At 44.6% G+C, this 24,980-nt stretch overlaps 7 protein-coding genes across 7 annotated transcripts; 6 read left to right on the top strand and 1 right to left on the bottom strand.

The window, feature by feature from the left end:
* The first annotated feature begins 7,528 nt into the window (after positions 1–7,528).
* LOC131284255 (gustatory receptor for sugar taste 64a-like) lies at positions 7,529–12,748 on the top strand. Its single transcript, XM_058313109.1, has 12 exons — positions 7,529–7,634; positions 7,722–8,108; positions 8,194–8,357; positions 8,435–8,718; positions 8,854–9,016; positions 9,104–9,193; positions 9,263–9,384; positions 11,384–11,715; positions 11,794–11,957; positions 12,021–12,295; positions 12,368–12,561; positions 12,678–12,748. Exons 1-12 carry the CDS (start codon positions 7,529–7,531, stop codon positions 12,746–12,748), a joined length of 2,352 nt encoding a protein of 783 aa, XP_058169092.1.
* Positions 12,749–12,763: 15 nt separating this feature from the next.
* On the bottom strand, positions 12,764–14,587 carry LOC131284254 (gustatory receptor for sugar taste 64a-like). Its single transcript, XM_058313108.1, has 6 exons — positions 14,170–14,587; positions 13,934–14,097; positions 13,585–13,868; positions 13,350–13,512; positions 13,192–13,281; positions 12,764–12,910 (listed from the first exon to the last, which is right to left on the bottom strand). The coding sequence occupies exons 1-6, from the start codon at positions 14,585–14,587 to the stop codon at positions 12,764–12,766; spliced, it is 1,266 nt and encodes a 421-aa protein (XP_058169091.1).
* Positions 14,588–15,584: 997 nt separating this feature from the next.
* On the top strand, positions 15,585–16,406 carry LOC131286892 (glutathione S-transferase 1-1-like). Its single transcript, XM_058315899.1, has 3 exons — positions 15,585–15,674; positions 15,752–16,174; positions 16,251–16,406. The coding sequence occupies exons 1-3, from the start codon at positions 15,585–15,587 to the stop codon at positions 16,404–16,406; spliced, it is 669 nt and encodes a 222-aa protein (XP_058171882.1).
* Positions 16,407–17,252: 846 nt separating this feature from the next.
* On the top strand, positions 17,253–18,092 carry LOC131288163 (glutathione S-transferase 1-1-like). The gene is made up of 3 exons (XM_058317274.1): positions 17,253–17,342; positions 17,426–17,848; positions 17,937–18,092. Exons 1-3 carry the CDS (start codon positions 17,253–17,255, stop codon positions 18,090–18,092), a joined length of 669 nt encoding a protein of 222 aa, XP_058173257.1.
* A 950-nt stretch (positions 18,093–19,042) lies between these two features.
* On the top strand, positions 19,043–19,886 carry LOC131287494 (glutathione S-transferase 1-1-like). The gene is made up of 3 exons (XM_058316547.1): positions 19,043–19,132; positions 19,220–19,642; positions 19,731–19,886. Exons 1-3 carry the CDS (start codon positions 19,043–19,045, stop codon positions 19,884–19,886), a joined length of 669 nt encoding a protein of 222 aa, XP_058172530.1.
* Positions 19,887–20,838: 952 nt separating this feature from the next.
* LOC131290015 (glutathione S-transferase 1-1-like) lies at positions 20,839–21,675 on the top strand. The gene is made up of 3 exons (XM_058319393.1): positions 20,839–20,928; positions 21,012–21,434; positions 21,520–21,675. The coding sequence occupies exons 1-3, from the start codon at positions 20,839–20,841 to the stop codon at positions 21,673–21,675; spliced, it is 669 nt and encodes a 222-aa protein (XP_058175376.1).
* A 1,099-nt stretch (positions 21,676–22,774) lies between these two features.
* Positions 22,775–24,708, top strand: LOC131284253 (gustatory receptor for sugar taste 64b-like). Its single transcript, XM_058313107.1, has 7 exons — positions 22,775–22,892; positions 22,969–23,160; positions 23,222–23,592; positions 23,671–23,948; positions 24,020–24,182; positions 24,253–24,342; positions 24,619–24,708. The coding sequence occupies exons 1-7, from the start codon at positions 22,775–22,777 to the stop codon at positions 24,706–24,708; spliced, it is 1,302 nt and encodes a 433-aa protein (XP_058169090.1).
* The last annotated feature ends 272 nt before the right edge of the window (positions 24,709–24,980 follow it).

Below are 24,980 nucleotides of genomic sequence, written 5' to 3'. Positions count from 1 at the left end.
GGGTCGCCGTTTTGGACGTTTGTTTTGTTTTTGACTTTTCATGCTCTTCCGCCATACCGTTGATAGCTGTTACATAAGCAAATGGAAAAGCTTTAGAAGGAAATTGTCCGTGAAACGGTTCTAGTTGCTGCCCCTGGGTAAATATTATGCGCCGCGGCACTTACAATTGTAGGATCTTTAATTAAAAAAGGTCGATGAATATCAACTACATGTTGGTGACCGACCTGTCCATAATTTTGTTCGTTTTCGTTTTAGGAAAATAATCTACAATACCAATAAACAAATAAATGTTACTAAAAACAATTTTTTTTTAAATTTATATCTTTTCTCAACTATTTTTCCTTTGTGTAAGTTGATACCCTTTAAATTCCCATTTTTTTTTTATATATATATTTGGACGGCCAGGCCGTATTGTATTAAATTCCCATTGATTTATTCCTGAAATTTAATTGTACAAAATTGATAAATTAATTTAAACACGGAGCAACTCAAGCATTGTTTATGCAAAAATCTGATTATGCTTTCATCTGACTTGGCATTAATAGCATCAAATTAAAATTCGGGGAATTTAAACTCCCTAAAAATCGAAGAAAACTCTACTAACGCACGAAGGAACGCATAATGGAAGAACGCACGCGTGCATAAAAGATTCACCCAAATGCGGACGCATGAATCAATCCTCATTATTAAACTTCATTGTGTTGATTCAATGTGTGCCTCGGGTAGAATTGGTAATGCGGGGAGCATAATAAAGTTAACCATGAAATAAGAAGGGCGCACAAGTGGGATTCATTAAATTAGCCATCCCATAAACGACCGGGATGGTGTGGAAAATTAAAAAAAAAAACCCCATTGAAAGGGGAGTGAAGTCCTCCGAAGCGGTGGGTGTGATGAAAGTTTACTAAGTGTTTCTCTTGGGGCTTGTGATTTCCTTTTTTTTAAACTCCTTTATCGTCCTTAGGGTTGGGAAAGGATCTTAGCAACCGCACGGAACCCGTCCGAACGAAATGATCAAACTCGAATGGGGTATGGGTATGGGTGGTTGGCTTTCCCGAGCGAATGGCCGCCGGGACGGAGCTGTACGGTCATTTTTGATGATTTTCGTCCATCGTTTGCGCTCATAGTGCTGGTTCGGGCTTATGCCCAGAAGGCGTATGTATAAAATGTGAAACGGAAAAAAATAAAAATCACCACCAGCTAGGGACACACTCCAGGGTCCTTCGGCTCGTCGGTCGTTGGTCAGTCATCGCCGAGCCAGCTTCGGCAGCCGCTAAGCGTAACGGCGGGTTTCGCAAAGGCTAATGAAATTGTAGCAAATTTTCCTTGCCGCACGCCACGGTTTTCCCCCGTCGGGGCGGTTGAGGTGCCATTTTAACTTCACCTTTACAGAAGCCCGTTGGCAGCTTCATCCGGTGCACTTGAGATGCTCGGGAGCGAATGCCGGCGTCGTGCGGGGTCGTGCCGTGAAAGACAAAATAGTACTTAGGGGTAGGGATTATGGCTAATTTTTAGATACGTTTAGCTACGGACTGGCTTTCCGGCGATCGTCTAGCAAACCGTCGGCAGCTGGTAGGTGTCTATTAAAGCCACTGGTAGCTCTATTTGTCGGAGCTTTCGCTACTTTTTGCCTGCCGAACTTGGTTCGGTCTTGTAATAACGGACGTATTGATGATAATCTTGAAAATTGAGTTGAATTGTCTCATGTAATTTTATGCCTATTGATACTGACTAACGATGTTTCTTTGCACACCACATGTTAAATATTCATTTATGTAATCGAGAAATAATTCAAAATTCGATTGGAATAGGCATCGCAAGCGGTTTTTCATGCTAATGTAATGTTCAACAAATTGTTTGGTTCTATTCTATTATATGTTCCCAAAAATGTGGTTTCACAGTAAATAATTTAAGGAATCAGCTTAAAGTGAACGTAATAAATTCTCATCTTCCACGAGAAATTACTTTAAACATAGCCGTAGATAAAAAAAAATCAACAATGTAAGGAATTGTGGGCGATTATCCTCGTTTATTTGCTCCTTTTGGAAGCTTTCAAGAACGAAATCCGAAATGGAAGACTAAAAAAAATACACATAAATGCTTTCCATCGCAGCGAATGTTTGCTACGTCGCTTTCGCTTTCACCTTCCATCAAGCTGACGAGCTTAAAGACGACAAACGGCCACATTTGCTCACCTTCCCGTGCGTCAAGTGTCCTGCCGGTCCGGGCGTGCCTTTAGGGGGGGAAAAGCCAAAAAAATCACCCACATTCGGGCCGGGAATTGGGACGACTGTTAGGTATGGTTCGAGGGTTGATTTTTGTGTGCTCGTTTAGCGACCCACATACACGCCCACGGTTTTTCGGAGATTCGGCCCTTTGTGGTGCTCCGTTTCCGATTCTAATATGCTCCAGCATCGTTACACCGGCACAAGGACACCAAAACAGGTTGGTGTCGGGACAGTGATTGGATTGCGATCTGCCCGTTTGCCATGCGTTCGTGAACGTTCGAACCGAGGCTCGATGCTCGTGGAGCTGATTGTGGAAAATTGATATGTTCGCTTGCCGGTGGTTTTACGTTTTTTTTATCTCACGCAAATTTGGAACGAAAATAGATAGGTGAGGATTTCTAAAAGCTACAAACTACTGGGTTGTACCAGAAATGTTTATCACGTAAATATTGTCGCATTTACGTAGCAGATAGCGAAGCGACGCAGGATAATACACTACGATTATTGTTAGGTTCAATGATTGATTTCTCCAGATTGGGCACAAGAATCTCGAAGTTCTACTTATTATAAACTCCATACATTCTTAGCACTTTTATTTTAAAAATAATTGAACACCGAACCATTTTTTTTGCAATTTTGAGAACCTGTTTAAGAAGAATTGATTTATTCTGTTACGACTAGCTTGGAGTACTCAGTGCAATAAATCATGTATTTTTCGAATATTATATCATATTTGCCGTATGTTTAGTCTAGGAAAAGTGATATCCAACAAACATTTCACCTCCTTGGTTAAAATGTAAAATACATTCACTGTTTCCTTTTAACTACACTTTAAAGACAAAACACTACCTCACTTTAGTGCTATCTTTTGTATTTTAAACATTACTTACCTTTCTTAACAACCAATCCTTCGAGAAGTGTTGCTACGCACAAAAGCTGCGGGGTTTTTACATGAAACACTGTTAGAAGATACTAGCATAGGAAGTAACTTTACTGATTCCACACTTTCACAATGGTTCCGAGTTCTAGTGGTTCAACTTTTAATAATCACTTTCATGCACACGCCGTTTCACGGGGATTTAGTTTTGTTTTCTAGTAGATGTTTTTTGTGTCCTTCTAACAATTGTCCTTGCTGGAAACACTAGCACTGTCTGAACCTTTGGTTTTGCACGATATCGGCTCCGCACGGTTCCCGTACGATCCGCACGATCAGCTCCTTTCGTACCAACTAAGCCTGCGCCCCCGGTCGGACATAGCTTAAATACTTGCGGTCGTCTGCCTTGGATGCCAGGGAGGGAGGGAATAGAGATGGCGCGAGTGGATCCATGCTACCGGTACTTGCTGGTGACATTCTCCACCGGCCGGGCAAGAAGGGAAGGGCGCTGGACCGCCGGTTGACCGGTGGAAAGGGACGTGTCTACCAGCGAGGTGTTGCTCATCTTCATCACCATCATCTCACCCCGTGTATCACCATCATCAGTATCGTCATCATTGAGCGAGGACAGCCGATCACTCTCGCTAGCACGTGGAGATCGCGCCTTCAGCAGCAAATGCCGGCAGATTCACTCTCGTTGGGCTCCCCTTCGCGAAAGCTTGATTACAGTATCCGCCCGTTGGGTGGTGGGGCGAGCTTTTGGGGTAGGGGGATGCAGCTTTCGCGGGACGAGTGCTTTGGCGCTTCGTGCACACTTCGGGTCACTCAGTGACACACGTGCGCACGACTCGCGAAGCATCCCTTTTCGCGCGCGTTCCGAAGATGCCTGCTTCCTCTGTGGGGGAGAACCACGCGTGTGGTTGTCGAGTATCTTTCCGTTGGGGGAGCTCATCTCACGTGGTTTTGGAGCTACGATTCACGCGCTACGCAGCGTTACACGTTGCTCGTCGCACGACGCGTTCATGGAGTGATGGAAGCCGATTGCAGAAGAAGGCTTTCCGGTTGCGCCCTGGATCGGGATTGCTTGGTTACGTAGCCAGCGGGTGGGAGATTAGTGCCGAGTGCCGGAGTGGATGGCCGGCAGTTTGGTTATAGTTTGACCCAGTGCGGTCAGCCTCCGGTGGTCACCCGTGGTCATGATGAGTAGGGATTTCTGGGTGGCGTGGGTTAGGGCCAGACGATTGATCCGGGTGTGGTGCATCGAAATGCACCGTTCCGACATCGGAGCAGCATCGGGACCATCGGGCGGCCGATAAAAGAGCAGCCTATCGGAGGGTAAACATGCCTTCCATATGTAGATTAAAACCTGTGCCAGATGGACACAGTGTTGCAATACGGTCGACTAGTTTGGTGAAAGATTGATGTGCCTGTTGTTGATATTGGAACACGAGAAAATTGTTTTGAATTGATTATGAAAAAATGTCTTACGTTAGTGTATTTTTGATGGTGAATTTGTTGTTGGTGTCTTTAAACGTTTCTCAACGTTTTAGTTTCGCAACGAATGAGGTTATCAATTTTATAAACATATTTTCTACTATACCAAAATAATAAGAATATTAGCTTAATTTTATGATTTTTTTAATTTATAAACTTTTTTAAAGAACCACAATCTTGATAAAATTTTCCTTAAGCTAGGTAAATTACGCTTGTTATTGTTAAAAATGAATTCTTTAAATTTTATTTTATCAGATTCATTAGAGTTTGAAAAAAAAGAAGTCCCTAGAGTTACCTTTACCTGTTTGGCTTCGGTGGTCTTTTCTTTTGCAACAAATTGTGGAAACTTTTTCTTTACAAGAAAAACGCAACAAAAAGACCACCACATAAACGTCAATCTTTGTTCCTAGAACACGTATAAAGCAAAGAAAACGAGGATCATGACTCGGGCAAGAATGTAACAGCATGCTCGAAGAATTTCAGTCCTTGTTTGCTTAATGCATGCCGAACCTGTGCTTTGGCGTAGCTCGGAGTTTCGTCGCAACCACTTAAGCCACGAGCTATTTCAACCTTGAATTTAGGATGGTTTCTGGCGGTTCGGGAGGCGGTGCCCTACGGCGTACCTGCGGCGTGCTCACCGTGAGAAAACTCGCAAAACTTTGGTTTCGCCGGGATTTTGGCATCTGGTTTTGACGCTGTGCAAAGCGAACGGAAGTGGTCGTTTGTGAACGGTCGCTGTGTGTATGTAGCACAACGGCAGGGCCGGGCACGTGCATGAACGAAAAATAAACGAGTTGAACATTGGGCGAAACTGGATTGTGTACTTCCGGAACCCGCTCGTCTGTTCGGTTTTTACGTGGCGGAGTTTTACGAGCATTCTCAATGCTGCCTTTGCAAACATTGCGCATCGGAGCCAGTTGCGGCACTTTTCAAATGTTCAAATCCTACTTGGAGCTTTCGGTGCGCCGTACGATGCAGTGAAGCGATTCCACAACACTACAAGTGTCTGTACATCGCATCGTCGTCTTGCGATGATAACGCAGAGCCCATCATCGTGGAGGTAGTTTTGGTGAAGGAAAACAACAACTTACTCAGCACGAGGCTGGGCTCTCCGTTTGAGGAACCGAAACGGGGCGTCGGAACGGAGCTGGATGAGCTGCACAAGCAGCGCAAATATTTGAAACATGAGCTGCCAGGTTTCCAAGTCATGCTCGCTTCCAATGGCCGGGGATGGTGCTTGGCAGTGAAGCTGATTGATTATCCTGCTTTGGTATGAAGGATGTTCAGAGATTTACCACCGGTTTACAAAGCGCTCCTTGGGCAATTCGACAAACTGCGACGAAAGCTGTTTGGGCTGGACACACTATCAGGTGTTCGAACCCTTAAATGTGAAATCCACTAAGTAAAACTAATGTCGAGAAAATTACTTATTAACCATGTGTATCATGATTGTTCTGAATTAAAAATGCCACAAACGAACAAACATTTGGTACCTGTTTTATCATAAAACAGGGCAGTAAGTGTGTAAGACCAAACAGACCTCCTTCAAGGGCTATCCGTCGTACAACCGGTGAGCAATCGGCTTCCCCCGTTTACATAATCACTATCGAAAGGATGAGTTATTTGCTCCGATACCCTACCGGTTTGGGCTGTTAATGTGCTGTTAAACGCGCTAAGGCTAATTGCCCGTCATGGATTATGAGTGTTAAAAAGCCCCTCCGGACATGGATGCCACCATCGTGAGGTTCTGGTTCTCTGCTCGATACGACACCAACATCGAATGACACGGAAAGTGTGAACTAATCGATTCAAGAACCACGGGATGCGTGCAAGTAGTGTTGAATCGAGTGAGTATGAGATAATGGGTATTAAAAAATGAGTTGCTTGATTTAGAGGCTGCACAGTTGAGGACGAACTTTAAGCATTTTTCTTTTTATTTAGAATCCAGTGTATCTTACTAGATCTTCAAAGAAAATACATTTTTTTGTAAGTCTGGTCGATTTACCTTTTAAGCGTTTCAAGTTTTTGTTCATCAAATCTTTTTGAGCATAAATTATGTGGATGTTGTAATTGGTGTTTAGTGTTTTGAAGTAAAATTTTTGATGGTGATTTGGATTTTATATTTTATCTAAAATTATGCAATACATAATGTAATATTTTGATAATAAACTTTCAAGTTTTGCGAGCACTCTATTTATCCTACTTTCGTATTGATTTATATATCTCGCACCAACAAATGTGTTTTTAAAAATAAAATAATGTTGGGACAATAATAGATCGAACGAGTTGGTTCTCACGCTTTGAATGATGACATTTTATATTGCTGAAATCCGAAAGGAAAAAATATTCTAAAGATGAAATATAGCGAAACAAGTTTATCACTGTTATTAATGTGTATTTAGCGGTAGTTTTATTGATTTGACTCCAAACACATGGGGAACTGTAAAATAGATTGCCATGATGTTCAAAAATAAAATCACGGAAAAACTGACAAATAACGGTTGACTTTCATAGTTTGTTTTCTAATCACTTATATAATCTCATTACCAGCACATCAAACTTTTGCTAGTTCCCTCCGCTCTGGTTGAGCAGATTATTGCGAGTTGGGTGATAAATGTCCCCAAGCGATCTGTTTGGCAGTCGCTTTCGGTCGCAGATAGAAGGAGCCGCAGATTGGAGCAACTCGTAAACAACTTCCCGCCATTCGGTCTACCACTAACGACCCACGGGAATCCCATGCGAAGTAGCCATGGATTGGCGGGGTCATGATTTAATTATTCATCCGATTTCGATTACGATTACGAGCGGCGTATAATTCGCCGGATTCGAGCGGGCACGCAAACCACGTCCTCCCAAACGCGAACCATTCGGCGTGCAACCATATCGCGCGTGGTGCAAGATATCCCAAACGGCACGACCACAGCGACGACGGACGATGCTGGTATCGAAAGGAGTTCACGCTCTGCGCAATTGGCGCGAGAAGTTTCGGGCCGAAATCGGAGGCGATGAAGAGGATACCTTCCTGCGGGGCATTCGACCGTGTAGGTATTTGGCGGAGGTCCAACCTGGTGGGGTGACCAACATCACCACTTATTTTCCCGCCTACCACCTTCTCCGTCTTCGTGCAGTGGTCATTTTGGGGCAGATGTTCGGGATGTTCCCCATCGACGGCATCGTGCGGAGCGAACCGGCCCAGCTGGGGCTGAAGTGGTTCTCGTTCCGCGTCCTGCTCAACCTGACCGTGGTGGTGACGGCCCTGCTGCAGGCGTTCTACGAGTACCAGCGGCTCATGGTGATCGGCATTAACGCGAAGAACGTCAGCGGTTTTGTCTTCTTCATCGACGCGTGCCTCATCAATGTGCTCTTCCTAAATCTGGCCACCGTGTGGCGGTCGGTTGCGATCAAGTGGGACGAGGTGGACCGAACGTTTAACCGACCTCCATTCCTGATGGTTGGCTGGAGCCTGCGGAAGCGCCTGGTTGTGGTATCATTTACGCTGCTAATACTGTCTGTTGGTTAGTTCGGACTGCAATTACCAGAACTATGTTCCACTCAACAGATTCTTATAATAATTGTTTTTCAAAATATTATTACTCTCAGTGGAACACTGCCTGTCGGTGTACAGTACGGCGCACACGCAGTTCATCGAGATACAGCAGTGCAACTGGACGGTGACGAACCAATTCCAGCACTACGCCCTGCGGAGATTCGCCGAGATGTATCTCATCTTTCCGTACCACAATCTCAGCGCTGTATTTTTTACCGTGAGCTCGGGGAAGTTAACACTGTTCCGTTATGGAGATGACCAGTCTTCCATTTACTTGCCTTTTCCCCCCAACAGTACGTCTCTACCGCGCTGACCATCTACTGGAACTACCAGGACATCTTCATCATCTGCATCAGCATCGGCATAGCGACGCGGTTCCAGCAGATCAACAACCACCTGAAGATGCTGTCGGACGGGGTGATCATTCCGAACGAGGACTTCTGGATTCGTGTCCGCACGCACTACGTCTCGGTGTGCGAGCTGCTGGACGACGTCGACCGTGCCATCTCGTGGACGATGCTGATCTCCTGTGCTACCAACCTGTACTACATCTGCCTTCAGATTTTGCACGTGTCGCAGTGAGTGTGGCGTGCTTTCCTCCAAACTTTACGACTCGTTTGTTAGACTCTATTTATCTTAGATGAAACACATGCTTTCGTTGAGAAGAGTTTCGCAAGTTCCTCAGAGGCAAACTCCAATTTCCCACCCTACAGGAAGCTCGCCAACACGGTCGACGATATTTACTACTGGTTTTCGCTGATGTTCCTGTTGGCGCGCACGGTGACGGTGTTCCTTTCGGCGGCCCACATCCATGACTGCGCCAAAAAGCCGCTCGAGATCATCATGAAAATTCCCAACGTGGGCTGGTGTGTGGAGGTGAGATCGATTCGTAAAAACTGTTTACTCTTGTTCGATTGTTTTCCTTCGGCGTTGTTTACGTTCAACCACATTTCATTTACAAAGCTCGAGCGTTTTGCTGCCCAGCTGAAGAGCGAAAAGGTTGCCCTATCTGGGATGGGATTTTTCAGTCTCACGCGCCAGTTGCTTTTCTCGGTAAGGGAAAAATCCGTTGATTGTCATTGAAATCGGTGCCATTGATGATTTTCCCTTTTCTTCCCCTAGATGGCCGGCACGATTGTGACGTACGAGCTGGTGATGCTCAAGTTCGACGAGGACTCGGAAAATAAGGGCCACATTCCGCTCTGCTCGAAATTTCCCTTCGAGCATCTGACGGCTTCGGATGCGTGACTGCAAAACAAATACTAATACTGGCCCCGTCGGTGGCAACTGTGTGTTCGATGTTTAGGTTAGAGCAATTTTAGCTACACGGTGAGAAATAAAAAAAAAACCCTCAAAAGTCAACAGCACCGGCACCGGAATCATCCGCAAGGAGCGTGTTTTTCTTCGGATCGTTACAGCTCAATTCACGCTCCTCTTACTTTGTTGTCGAGTGTCGATGGCACACTCTTTCGGGGCCGGTCGAGGGTCCATAAATATGTCCTCCTCCCTCGGCCGAGCCACACCGGTCGCGTGAAGGCAGAATCGATTCCCAGCGCAATGCAATGACTAATCGTTGAGCAATCCAGCGCTAACTTATAACCTCCGATCCTAAGCCGTTCGGCAGGTTTGCTTCTAGCCATCCGCGCGACTCGCCCTCTTGGGAAACGAACCGGTCCGTTTGAACTCGTCGAAACTTCGTCTACAGCTGCATGTGTTGCTCATCTTCAACATTCTGCCCATCTGCGAGCGCTCGGTACCGGCAACCCAACCCGGAGAGTGGCCCAATCGCAATTGACCGACCGGGCGGTTCATATATCTCGAGGCACAAACCGCTGGTGCCGCTCCGGTACTCGATAAAGTTCAATCTCAAGTGTTTGGCACGGGGCTGGAATTGGGTTTCGATGATGACATTTACGCTCGGAGAAGCCACCCAACCTTGAGACAGCGTAGACCGATAGAATGACTGCTGATTTTAGGAGCGGATTAGTGTTTATTTTAAGTGTTTAAAACTGTCTTACGGTTGATACTTAAACTTACTCCCGATTCCTACATGATATGGTACAAATATTTAATCTTTGTGTCGTTAAAGGGTTATTTTAATAGTATTAGACTTTTAGACTTATATATGACAGTACGTGACTCCTGATACGCATTCTAATACGCCCTTGATGAAAACTTTACTTATCGAGAACCTAGGAAACAAAAGGTCATAGGTTTGGGAAAAATAATGCAATCATAATTATTTTAAGCTTTTAATAAAGGGAACCCAATTGTACGTGCTGTTGCGTTCTAATTCCTGCTAGAGAGGGTTAAAATGCTGCAGCAAAAGCCATTGCCTAGCATACTTATTGACCCATTCGGGTGGGGCTTTATGCTCCGCTACAAATTCGACTCTTTATCCTTTCCGGTTTGCGTGTGTCAGGGAGATTCAATTGCCTGCGGGCCAAATGATAGCACAAAATTACCACCCACAAAGTGTGTTTTTCGATAGGACTTTGCGTTCTCAAAAAGGGACTTCCGAACGGAAATAGACATAATTTCTGTTTACACTGCGCACTAAGGCGTTAGAACGTTCGCCGTTTGTTTCTAGAGACTGTTGTTTACCGAAACGTTGGCGTGCCGTAATAACATCAAATTGCTATCCTTCTGCGTGTGGCTGCGCTCGCACGCTGACATCGGGCTATCGGATTGCAGGGAGGGTACAAAACTGCTCCTTAATTGAACCGCTTTCCTTGACATTCGGCACCGTTTCGATGATGGCGTGATTTATCGTTCGATCGAAAACACACTTACACGGGTGACCCTGGCCGTGGGGACAAACCCGAACCCGAACCCGAACAGTTTCGAGTTGCGGCACGTTAAACGAGCGGGCACGTTCACGGGAGCAACATTGTAGATGCCGGTCGTCGCATTTGGCGATGATTGCCAGCGGGTTTGGTGTTGGATTTCCGGCGCGGAGCAGCCGTGGTGCATTGGATCGGGGCCGTCGGGGTCGGGGGAAGGGACATCCTTCCAAATGGCACTGGCTGCGGCGGCGGGGAAACGTGACGTTCGTACGTGCCGCCGAGGAAATCGATGACCGGAAGGAGCGCTTCCATCTAGCCATCGCGTCCGGTAGGTCTCCAAAAACGTTGATTTTACAGAAGCGAAAAAAGAACAGAAGTGTGAAAACAAAAACAACGCTCCCTTTCTAGTGCTACGTTGGACCCGACTTTTTGGTGTGTTTCCACTGACGAACATCAGTGCGACGGATCCGAAGGATTTGCACTTCCGGTTGCTCTCGATTCCACTGGTACTGAGTGTAGTAACCATGGTCGGCGGTTTTGTGATTATGATTGCCGCCCTGGTAAGGCTCAACCGGATTGGCTTTAATGCAATCAACTCGGCTGAACCGATATTCTTCGGGATGTGTGCCCTGCTGAATGTGTTCTTCGTGCGACTGGCGATCCTTTGGGGGGATTTCATGACGTTCTGGTCCCAGCGGGAGGAGCTGTTCTTTGCCCGACCGTACGGTGCGATCAACTTGAGGCGCAGGGTGGTGTGGGTTGCCGTTGGTATCATTGGTGCGGCAATCGGTAGGTAGATCATGTTCTCATACTCAGACGTGTACCATCTTATCCATCTCGTAACACACTCTATTTCTCTCTCTTCAGTTGAACATGCTATGAGTGTGATCAATCATGCCTACAACGTGTACCAGGAGAGCCTCACCTGTAGGTACAATGTCAGCAGCCCCATCAAACTGTACGCAATGCTGACCTTCCGGATGGTCTATCCGTCGATCCCTTATAACCACCTCCTTACAATATACCTGGTGGTAAATATCCTATACGATCGTTATACCAAGACTGCTGATAATAGCGGCCATTACTCTCCATAGTACACCACGATCGCACTCACCTTCATCTGGACGTTTACGGACCTGTTCATCATGCTCGTCTCCACCAGCATCGGGTGTCGGTTCGGCCAGCTAAACAAGCGCATCGATGCCAACCGGTACAACAGTTCCGAGGCTTTTTGGGGCGAAATGAGGGCACATTTCGTCGGGCTGATGGAGCTGGTGGAGCGTGCCAACCGGATGGTGGGCCCGTTGGTGATCGCTTCCTGTGCCAACGATGTGTACTTTCTTTGCCTGCAAACGCTCAACACGGTGGAGTATGTGTTTTAGTTGCACGCACAGGTTACAGCTGTTACATTCACGGATTTTGTTTCTTCCCCAACTCAAAGGAACAAACCGTACGCCATCAATGAGTGGTACTTTCGATACTCGTTCCTGTTTCTGATCGTGCGCACCACGGCCAAGCTGTGGTGTGCGGCTGAAGTAAACGAAGAATCGCTGCGTACGCACAAGCTGGTGCAGACGGTGCAAAGCGAGCAGTACAACGACGAGCTGGAGATTCTGCGCATCTGCTCTACCGCGGGTGTGTCCATCTCGGGGATGGGCTTTTTTGAAATTACACGGAAAATCTTTCTAACGGTCAGTTTTCTAATCACATCGGGACGTACCGCAAACATTCATTTACGTTTGCTTCCACAGATGGCCGGATCGATACTGACGTACGAGCTGGTATTGCTGCGTTTCCACAGCACCTCCAAGGGCGTCGGTGAGGATCTGCCCTGCAGCTATAAGGATTGAGCGGCTAACGTGGATTCCATCTTGGGTTCGTAGGAGAACTGTGTTTTAGAGCACTCCTTAACGACGCCCTGATTTTCGGTCGTTTTGGCGAAGTGCAGCATCACAAGCTCATAGGTTATAACCGCTCCAAGCATCTACGAGATTGGTTAAGAATAGAAAAAGAATTACATACCGCATTCGTATGATAGTTCGTGCAAATTGCTGTGCGGTTATAATTCGGTGTGATTACCAACATCTTGAGGTACAATCATTTGTTTGACAATACATATGTTAACGAGTTTAAAAATAAAAGAAGTGAAATATTACTTAGACACTTGCATTTTGGCTATTAAACTGGCCACTCCATTGATAGTACTTTAAAGAACAGGTGCGTAATGCTTCATGATTAATGAATTATCTTCTGACAAGTACTTACCGTCAGCATTGTTCTCCTCGTTATATTGAACAAGCCCATTGCACTGATGACGATGTAATTCTTACGTATATGGTCATGAAACCTCTGAAGCTGTTTATCCATTGTAACAAACATGAGTTTAAAGCGTTTGAAAAGTTCAGCATTGGAATAGTACTCACCTCACTGCACCAACTCTGCGACGGAATTCGACGACACATGCCAACTGGCTTACGTGCAACCTCATGAACGGCCGAGCAGTAGTTCATGGTTAGGAACGCCCGTGTGATGACACAAAGCAGCGAGAAGTATGCAAAAATGGTATGGACTATATATTTCTGTTCCCTGCAAAGTAGAAATTAAATATTAGAGAAGTGGTCGATGAGTTCGATATCAATGCGCCCGTGGAACACCTACTCGACGATGTGGAAGAGCTGATAGCAGATAAGATAGAGGTTAGTGCCACAGGATACCACCAGCAGTGGGGAAACGATGGCCATCACCTGCTCTAGGAGCTCTCGCACGGTGACGTAATGGGAGCGGATATCACACCAGAACTTTTCTTTCGCGACCACCTGCACAGAGCAGTACAACTGAATCCGTTCGTTGATGCGCTCGAAGTAACCGACGATCGCGTCACTGATGATGATGATCAGCACATCCTGGACTGTCCACGCCATCGTGAGGGCTGTGTTTGCGTACTGAGGTGACATGATTTTAAAGTTTTCAATCCACAGAATTTCCATACATCGGTCCTATAACTAACCTCTAGCACTATTAACGTCGGGAAGTTGTATGGAACACGGATGAAAAAGGACTCATATGTCCGGAGGGCGTAGTATTCGGGAAAGTTACTATAGTTCCAGTTGCAAACACGTGCCTCATCAACCTTAGCGTACATTGTCTTCCCAATCGATAGCATGTGCTCAGCTGATGGAAGGTAAACCAAAACCTATTAGAATAAGGTGACACTAGCTGCATTGAGTAGTTGAACAGAAATACCAAATCCGGCAAATGTCAACAACAGGGCAACGGTGCGGATCTTTCTAGCACCTTGTCGCCCGTGCCGTTGCGCGTCGTACTGCATCGTCTCGAGGGCTTCCACCTGCTGGAACTTGGACGCCATCGAGGGCCACTGGTAGGCAACTTTTAGCAGCAACCCCATGATGATCATCACGTCCAGATAGAACAAGGGTCCAATCAGGTTGTCCGCGTTGACACCGATCACCATCAGCCGATCGTACTCGATGTAGCAGAGGAATAGACCGACGTGTTCCAGTAGCACGAAGAGCACCGTCTGGACCGAACACCAGCGGAAATGCCATCGCAAGGGATCACTCTTAAGGATACCCTGGAGCGGAAATTGGCCGAATAGTTGAACAACGAACAGCACTGGTCTGATGGTGTGGTGGAAGTCCATCGCACTCCTGTCACTATCTATCGGGTGACTGTGGGCGACCTGCCATTCGGAACGATACCATTGTGGCTCGTAATTAGCAACACAGTAAAATAATTATAAATGTCTTAGATTTATGTGGTAGATTATCGTTGGCAATCTGTTTAACTTCAAAGGTATTTTATGGTAAGCACCAGACGATAAACTTGATTTAATGCAAAATGGTGTAAAGCATTAACAAAAATAAAACACAAGCTCACACCAGTTGAAAACGGCACACGAATAAAATTATGTAAATTTATATCACGTTGCGCATTAACCTACTTCAGTGTTTGAACTCTTTGAATATATTAAAAATTAGAAAATCGTGAATAACCATGAATGGAATTTGATGGTGTTTAACGTCTTTACGAAATGGAGTTTCTGCAAAGATTTAGAGTTTTTTCCGTTCTAATTACGTTAGGATGAGTTCAAATTGACTAAATTCTTGGTGTTAGTATTGCTTAAAACACGCTAGAAATTATAATCAAACAAGCAGGAGTCATGATAACTGGTTGAACTCAAATGGGCAAGGCACTGATTTACTGATTTCATGCCGGCTCCCCTTTTGGCATCCAACAAGTGTTGTCTTGCACGTGAAACGATAACACTTTCAAGCGCCAGCAGGTAGTGTAACCAGTGCATTAATCAGTGTGGCATGCAATACTTTCTGGGTGGTAGCGTATCACGATAACATACCATTCTGGATTTCTTTTTCCAGAATTCTCTTTGTCTTTTTCTCCTCTATTTAACCACTGTTTGTGGGACATTCAACATATCGCCATTGCTTATCGCGGGGCTATCGAAGAACTTATCTAATAACTAACCTCGTTTGATTCAACTTATCGGCAACCGGTGTCGCTACAATCAAACCCGTCAGACTGGAGTGGCCAAGTTCGTCAGTCAGTTTACGACCGCCGGTGAAACGTTTTCGCGTGAGTGAAGGAATTGTGGTGAATTTTGAGCAACCTCATAACACAATATGCCTACGCCAACATTGTACTACTTCCCGATGAGTCCACCGGCCCGTGCAGTGCTGCTGCTGGTCAAGGAGCTAGGATTGACTGTCAACGTAAGTATCTAAGGACTGTTTATGCAAGGTATCTGGCGTCAGGACTAGATTTAGACAGCCCTCTTACCACACTGCAGCTGAAGGAGGTCGATCCATTGGCTGGTGAAACGCGAACGGAAGAGTTCATGCGCATAAATCCGGAGCACACCATCCCGGCGCTGGATGACAACGGGTTCTATCTCGGCGAGTCGCGCGCCATCTTGACGTACCTGGTCGACGCCTACCGTCCCGGCCACTCACTCTACCCGAACATCCCGAAGGAGAAGGCCCTCATTAATCGCGTGCTGCATCACGATTTGGGTGCGTTCTATCCGAAGTTTTTTTCCTCATTCGGTGGTCTGTTCAGTGGAGCCCAAACCGAGATCACGGACGAGAATAGGGCCACTGCACATAAGGCATTGACCGACCTGGAAAACTACCTCGTTCGGAATGACTTTTTCGCGGGTGAAAATCCAACGGTGGCGGACCTTTCCCTGCTACCGATGATCGCAACGGCTGTGGTGAGTATATGCGTTTTACCGGGAACTCCTTATTGTGGGACCTCTTTGACGTAACTTCCGTAACCCATCGTTGCAGCATTGTGGCCTGGATTTGACCAAATACAAGCGACTGAACGAGTGGTATGAAAACTGCCGCCAGCTGAAGGGCTACGAGGACGATCAGGAAGTTGCCCGACAGATAGGCGTATTTATACGATCCAAGTTTCCAGCAGGTCTCGAGGGGTTTAATTAGACCCCCCTGACAAGTTAACGTTGCCAAACTCTTTTGATGCATGTTCGATTGAAAAAAGATATCGATAAAGAAACGAAAACTGCCAATCACTGATGTGTGGAGACTTAATAAGATAAGATTGACGGAATTTTCATTCCTCCACCCTATTTTTGTTGTTGCTAAACTCAATGGCTATAAACAGAAGATTTTGATGTGTAGTAGTGCAGTGGTTTTACTGATTAATCAAATGGTGTTGATGTTGATGATTGCGTCTTTTCGATGAACTCGTGACCGAGATAAGGAGCCAATGCCGGCCGGCATTATGGATTTTAATCAGGGAAATTTAAACTGTTCTTAAAATAAGGCAAGCGTTATTCATATTCTGCGTCCGTAAATCGCAAATGATTATTATTAAATATTTATCAAAACAGTGTTTCTTGGAATAATCTACTTTGTGTTCAAATAATAGATGCTTAAAAGAAATAAAATACTAGAAATAGTTCTAATCAAACTATTAGTATCAGTTGAAAGTGACATCTTCATCTTCATATTTATCTTCAAAAGTTTCTGTGTTGCTTGAACTTAGCTCAGCCTCGTTTAAATTATTCAAAATAAATGATTATCTGAATTCCCGTGTCATGCTAGTTTACAGTAAAGACCTTCAACATAGCGCCATTGCATATCGCGAGGCTATCGAAGAACTTATCTACGACCTAACCTCGTTTGATTCAGCTTATCGGCAACCGGTGCCGTCATAATTTAACGCATGAGACTGGTCCATCAGTAAGTCTCTGACCGTCGGTGAAACATTTACTCCATCGTGAGTAAAGAATTTGTGGTGTATTCTGATCAAATCCATCACTCAATATGCCTACGCCAACGTTGTACTACTACCCGACGAGTCCATCGACTCGTTCAGTACTGCTGCTACTTAAGGAGCTAGGACTGACTGTGAACGTAAGTTTCAACACACATTCTTGCTGGTTATGCAAGATCCGTGTCATTTAGAGAAAATTTTGATATTGCTGTCCACATTGCAGCTGAAGGAGGTCAACCCTATGGTTGGAGAAACGCTAACGGAGGAGTTCATGCGCATAAATCCGGAACACACCATCCCAACGCTGGATGACAACGGGTTCTATCTCGGCGAGTCGCGATCCATCTTGACGTACCTGGTCGACGCCTACCGTCCGGGCCACTCACTTTACCCAAATATCCCGAAGGAGAAGGCCCTCATTAATCGCGTGCTGCATCACGATTTGGGTGCGTTCTATCCGAAGTTTTTTTCCTCATTCGGTGGTCTGTTCACTGGAGCCCAAACAGAGATCACGGACGAGAATAGGGCCACCGCCCAAAAGGCATTGACCGACCTGGAACACTATCTTGTTCGGAATGACTTTTTCGCGGGTGAAAATCCAACGGTGGCGGACCTCTCCTTACTTCCGTCGATCGCAACGGCTGTGGTAAGTGAGAGTGTCGGGAACTACTCATTGTGGAACATATTTTCGAAACTTAATGTCGGCTTTCCTTACCTCACTCCCTTCGTTGCAGCACTGTGGCCTGGATTTGACCAAATACAAGCGACTGAACGAGTGGTACGAAAACTGCCGCCAGCTGAAGGGCTACGAGGACGAGCAGGAAGTTGCCCGACAGATAGGCGTATTTATACGATCCAAGTTTCCTGAAGGCTTCGAGGCGTTAAACTAAAGGTTCAGCTCAAAAAACCTTTTAAAATATTAAACTAAACGACAAAAAAACTTAGACTACCATTCACGGATATGTGGAGACTTAATAAGATAAGATCGACTGAATCTTCATTCCTCTACCCTATTTTTGTTTTTGCTAAACTCAATGGCTGTAAACAGAAGGTTTTGATGTTGCACAGTGGTTTTACTGATTAATGAAATGGTGTTGATGTTGATGATTGCGTCTCTTCGATGAGCACATGGCCGAGATAACTAGCCAATGTAGGTTCATATGACAAAATGATACTCATACAACGTAAAGTGTGCATATCTGATTAATTGTGGAAGAGCATATGCATATGTGAGCTAAGAAAATACAAAAACAAGTTTTTAAATAAAAATATATAAAGTACATTTTTTGTTGTTCTTAAATATGTTTCGATAAAATTTTAAAAATTATGGCTTGTAATCAGGGAAATTTAAATTGTTCATAAAGTTTAACTGCTCATACACTTTTGGCTTCGGTAATATGCCAATAATCAATATTGAATATTACTCAAAAATGGTGTATTCTGGTTTAGGGTCCTTCAACATAATAGATGCTTAAAAGATAAAAAATTTTAGAAATATTTCTAATTGAATAATTAGCAACGACCTGTTCCACTATGAGGAGCATTTTCCTCCATGATTTTGAAAAGCTTGTGGAAAAGAATGATTTGAAAAAAATTGTTGACGCGATTGTCATGCTAGTTTACAGTAAAGACCTTCAACATAGCGCCATTGCTTATCGCGAGGCTATCGAAGAACTTATCTACGACCTAACCTCGTTTGATTCAGCTTATCGGCAACCGGTGCCGTCATAATTTAACGCATGAGACTGGTCCATCAGTAAGTCTCTGACCGTCGGTGAAACATTTACTCCATCGTGAGTAAAGAATTTGTGGTGTATTCTGATCAAATCCATCACACAATATGCCTACGCCAACGTTGTACTACTTCCCGACGAGTCCATCGACTCGTTCAGTACTGCTGCTACTTAAGGAGCTAGGACTGACTGTGAACGTAAGTTTCAACACATACAGCAAGAAGCTGGTTAAGCAAGATTTCTGGAATTTAAAGAAAATTCTGTCATTGCTGTCTACATTGCAGCTGAAGGAGGTCAACCCTATGGTTGGTGAAACGCGAACGGAGGAGTTCATGCGCATAAATCCGGAACACACCATCCCAACACTGGATGACAACGGGTTCTATCTCGGCGAGTCGCGCGCCATCTTGACGTACCTGGTCGACGCCTACCGTCCCGGCCATTCGCTGTACCCGAACATCCCGAAGGAGAAGGCCCTCATTAATCGCGTGCTACATCACGATTTGGGTGCGTTCTATCCGAAGTTTTTTTCCTCATTCGGTGGTCTGTTCACTGGAGCCCAAACAGAGATCACGGACGAGAATAGGGCCACCGCCCAAAAAGCATTGACCGACCTGGAACACTATCTTGTTCGGAATGACTTTTTCGCGGGTGAAAATCCAACGGTGGCGGACCTCTCCTTACTTCCGTCGATCGCAACGGCTGTGGTAAGTGAGAGTGTCGGGAACTACTCATTGTGGAACATATTTTCGAAACTTAATGTCGGCTTTCCTTACCTCACTCCCTTCGTTGCAGCACTGTGGCCTGGATTTGACCAAATACAAGCGACTGAACGAGTGGTACGAAAACTGCCGCCAGCTGAAGGGCTACGAGGACGAGCAGGAAGTTGCCCGACAGATAGGCGTATTTATACGATCCAAGTTTCCTGAAGGCTTCGAGGCGTTAAACTAAAGGTTCAGCTCAAAAAACCTTTTAAAATATTAAACTAAACGACAAAAAAACTTAGACTACCATTCACGGATATGTGGAGACTTAATAAGATAAGATCGACTGAATCTTCATTCCTCTACCCTATTTTTGTTTTTGCTAAACTCAATGGCTGTAAACAGAAGGTTTTGATGTTGCACAGTGGTTTTACTGATTAATGAAATGGTGTTGATGTTGATGATTGCGTCTCTTCGATGAGCACATGGCCGAGATAACTAGCCAATGTAGGTTCATATGACAAAATGATACTCATACAACGTAAAGTGTGCATATCTGATTAATTGTGGAAGAGCATATGCATATGTGAGCTAAGAAAATACAAAAACAAGTTTTTAAATAAAAATATATAAAGTACATTTTTTGTTGTTCTTAAATATGTTTCGATAAAATTTTAAAAATTATGGCTTGTAATCAGGGAAATTTAAATTGTTCATAAAGTTTAACTGCTCATACACTTTTGGCTTCGGTAATATGCCAATAATCAATATTGAATATTACTCAAAAATGGTGTATTCTGGTTTAGGGTCCTTCAACATAATAGATGCTTAAAAGATAAAAAATTTTAGAAATATTTCTAATTGAATAATTAGCAACGACCTGTTCCACTATGAGGAGCATTTTCCTCCATGATTTTGAAAAGCTTGTGGAAAAGAATGATTTGAAAAAAATTGTTGACGCGATAGCCATGCTAACTTACAATAAATAGCTTCAACATATCGCCATTGCTTATCGTGTGGCTATCGAAGAACTTATCTAATCTCGTTTGATTCAGGTTATCGGCAACCGGTGCGGCCACAATGAATCTAACTAGATTGGAGTTACCTAGTCTGTCAGTCAGTCTTCGAACGTCGGTGAAACGTTTTTTCTATCGTGAGTGAAGGAGTTGTGGTGAATTTGGAAAAACTCGTTACACAATATGCCTACTCCAACGTTGTACTACTTCCCGATGAGTCCACCGGCTCGTTCAGTACTGCTGCTACTTAAGGAGCTAGGATTGACTGTGAACGTAAGTTTCAACACACATTCTTGCTAGTTATGCAAGATTCGTGGCATTTAGAGAATATTTTGACATTGCTGTCCACATTGCAGCTGAAGGAGGTCAACCCTATGGTTGGTGAAACGCGAACGGAGGAGTTCATGCGCATAAATCCGGAACACACCATCCCAACGCTGGATGACAACGGGTTCTATCTCGGCGAGTCGCGCGCCATCTTGACGTACCTGGTCGACGCCTACCGTCCCGGCCACTCACTCTACCCGAACATCCCGAAGGAGAAGGCCCTCATTAATCGCGTGCTGCATCATGATTTGGGTGCGTTCTATCCCAAGTTTGGAGGCTCATACGGTGGTTTGTTCAGCGGAGCGCAAACAGAGATCACGGAAGAGAATAAGGCCGCCGCCCAAAAGGCATTGACCGAGCTGGAACACTACCTCGTCCGGAATGACTTTTTCGCGGGAGAAAATCCGACTGTGGCGGACCTCTCCTTACTTCCAACGATCGCAACGGCTGTGGTAAGTGAGAGTGTCGGGAACTACTATCTTTTTAGTAACATAATGCCGTCTTCCCTTACGCCCTCTGTCACTCCCTTCGTTGCAGCATTGTGGCCTGGATTTGACCAAATACAAGCGACTGAATGAGTGGTACGAAAACTGCCGCCAGCTGAAGGGATTCGAGGATGACCAGGAAATTGCCCGGCAGGTGGGCGAATTTCTACGATCCAAGTTTCCTGAAGGACTCCAGGCGTTAAACTAAAAGCTCAGCTAAACATTTAATGGCGCTTAATTCGAAAAAAGAAAACGACAGAAAAACAAAAACTTCCATTTACTGCTGATTTAGTGATATCAGATCGACTGAATCTTCATTCTTCTACCCTATTTTTGTTGTCGTTAAACTCAATGGCTGTAAACAGAAGGTTTTGATGTGTAGTAGTGCAGTGGTTTGAATGATTAATAAAATGGTGTTGATGTTGATGATTGCGTCTTTTCGATGAACTCGTGACCGAGATAAGGAGCCAATGCCGGCCGGTATGACAAAATGATACTCACACAACGTTTATTAAAACGTTTTTCATTAAAACAATATGTAAATCATTGTTTTGGTTTGCAAATCCTTCAAATTATTATGACAGTAGTAGAATAATTTTAAAGGTTTAATAAATTCCATCATGTGTAGTGACCGTATTGTAGACCATTTAAAAAATGGTAATAAGCATCATCTATTTAATCATCTATTTATTTTTCAATTTAATTTCTCGTACTAAATGATTTATGAAATAAAAATATGTAATTTGTTTTGTGTGTTCTTGTATGTGTTGTTAAAAGTTTATATGTGTTTAATATGTTGTGTTTCCTTTAAAATTTTTACTTGTGAATCAATGGGCTTAAAGACGACTTTATATCTTCATGCTGAAACTACTACACCGGTTGCTGAATGTATTGCAATAGCTTCCGTAAAGTTGACGTCACTTAAAACAAATGATGATACAATTTCCCAGTGGTATAGAAATAGATTTTTTGAATTCATTGTAATTTTTCATAACTGTCAAACTACACTGACCCTGTCCGTTTTTGTACCATATGAGGTCTTTCCCATGAATGCCAGCTTGCAGTGTGTTAATAACCGTAGAAACGTGTTGCTTTTTTCCATTGCGCACCAGTTGAAAGCGGGGAGAATACAAATGGTTCTGGAATAGGAAATGGGGAGACGAAGCAAGGATAAAATATCCGACCACCATTTTGTTGTCCGGTCGTGTTGGATGCACACAGAACACTTTGTTGACTACTTTGCCACCGATTTAGTGAAGGCTAATAATTATCGAGCGTTATCGAGTTGCATGAGCGCTCCAACCGGGATGCAGATCATTTCATTGGCGAAGCGCAAAAGTGGCAATTGGCAGGGAAATTGGAAAAGTTTCGGCCGTTCCGTGTTCCGCACTGGCGACGGGACGTTCCACCATGCGGTTGCACCGGGTAAGTGAGAGCGAATGGAGTTCCTCTGGCACCACATAACCGAAGTTCAACTTGGAACTCGATTCTACCGTTTCAGTGCTCTTTATGGGGCAATGCATCAGCCTGCTGCCGGTGGTGAACGTGTTCAGTGTTAACTTCCGCTCGACGCGCTTTAAAGCCCGAAGCCTCCGTTGTGTCATCTCGCTGGTGTATCTCTTGATGGCCGGTCTGTACAGTGTGCTCTCGATACGATGGTACATCCGGCGCGGGTTGAACATTTCCTACTTTGGTAAGCGAGGGGGTTGTGGCTCGAACTCGTGGATTCATTGTCAAATTCTATATCTTTCCAGCGAACTGTATCTATATGGTCGTGGTGTACGTTTCAGCTATCTTTTTCTTCCTCGTCGCCATGCGCTGGCAGACCATCCTGGGAGCGTTCGCCAACTGTGAGCGGTCTTTCCTGAGGGAACAATACCGCCGGTTGGCGCAAGGTACACGGAGGAGCCTCGTGTGGAAGATCCGCTTCACCGGATTCACCCTGTTTGCGCTGGCTATGGCCGAGGATTGGCTGAACTTCTACCGGGCGTATGAAAGTAACATCATCCAAATAGAGACATGCAATCGAACGAATGTGACACTCTGGGAGAACTTCTATCTCCGGGAGCATCCGCACGTGTTCCATCTGGTTCCGTTCAATGCGTTTACCATTGGTGTCACGGAGGTTAGTAAAGGTTAGAGCTCGTGGTTCGAATGGTCCATCTGTGATCCGTTTTCTCGGTCTTTGCTGCTTATATTATAGTGGATCAATCGGTGCATGCGATATACGTGGACCTACCTGGATATTTTCATCATCTCCTTCAGCTACGGGGCCCAGTTCCGGTATGAGCAGATCTTCCGACGGCTGCTTGCTACCAAGGGCATGGCCTGCCCGGCGAACTTCTGGAGCGAACTCCGCATGGACTACGTAGCCGTTTCGGAGCTGGTGACCTTTCTCGACGATCACTTCGGCCACCTGGTGCTCCTTGCTTGCGCCAATGATATGTACTTCATTGCGACGCAGCTCTTAAACGGATTCCAGTACGATTCTAACTCACAATTGGATGATAGATTAACTATTCACTCCTAGAACTTCTGATTGTTTTCCTTAGACGGCGTCGCGCACTAGCAAACTACATCTACTTCTGGTACTCGCTACTGTTGCTCATCTTTCGAACCATCACAATGCTGTACGTTGGATCCGGCGTTTACGTTGCGTCCATACGGCCTTTGCATCTGTTGCGAAATGTTCCGTCGAAGAACTGGGGTATAGATGTGAGTAAGAGTGTGTTTAAAGTAGGCTTCGAACAAATGGCTGAAGCGTACTGTTATTGCCATCCATTAGCTTCAACGCCTGACGGATGAAGTTTCATCGGGAGAAAATGTACTATCCGGGAAACAGTTTTTCTTCCTCAAGCGACAAATCATCCTTGCGGTAAGAACTATGTATTTTGAGTGAGAATTAAATGTTTTGCTCATTCTTTTATTTGTTATATAATTAAAATTTTAATCATTTTTTAAATTTTAGTTATATAACGGAAATTATCAATCATTTTTGAATCATATCTCAGTAGTTTGATAAGTCATAATGACTAAAGCTGTACTTAGTGCAACTGCACCAGAAAAGATGATTACAGGTCCTTAATCATTCAGAGGAATGTGGCAATTTGTGAAAAAAATGCTTTGACCTTTTTTATTTACTTTTTAACAGATGGCCGGAACGTTGGTTACCTACGAGCTTGTGCTGCTGGATCAGGTGAAAAAAATTCCTGACACCGCGCTGGACTGTTCATATTTTTAATATGCTCAATTGTGTGTTTTATGTTGATTATTTTTCACTTTTGTTGAAAGTAGTCATTCACTCGTTTACCGTTAGTTCGTATTAATACTCATAACAAGTAATCGTAAATCAGACGTAAACAACACGTGTGACTGTTCGCACGGTAGCTTTTAAAAATTAATCGACAACATTCGCGTGTCTGTCCCCGCGCTGATTAGGTGCATTTGTGGATTAAATGACCTTAAAGCACGCTGGTGTCTTTGGGTGCAGTGGAACAGTTTTTGGTTCCAGCA

Source organism: Anopheles ziemanni, chromosome 3 (genome assembly GCF_943734765.1).
Source record: "Anopheles ziemanni chromosome 3, idAnoZiCoDA_A2_x.2, whole genome shotgun sequence".
NCBI lineage: Eukaryota > Metazoa > Arthropoda > Insecta > Diptera > Culicidae > Anopheles > Anopheles ziemanni.
This window is presented reverse-complemented; position numbering and strand designations above follow the sequence as displayed.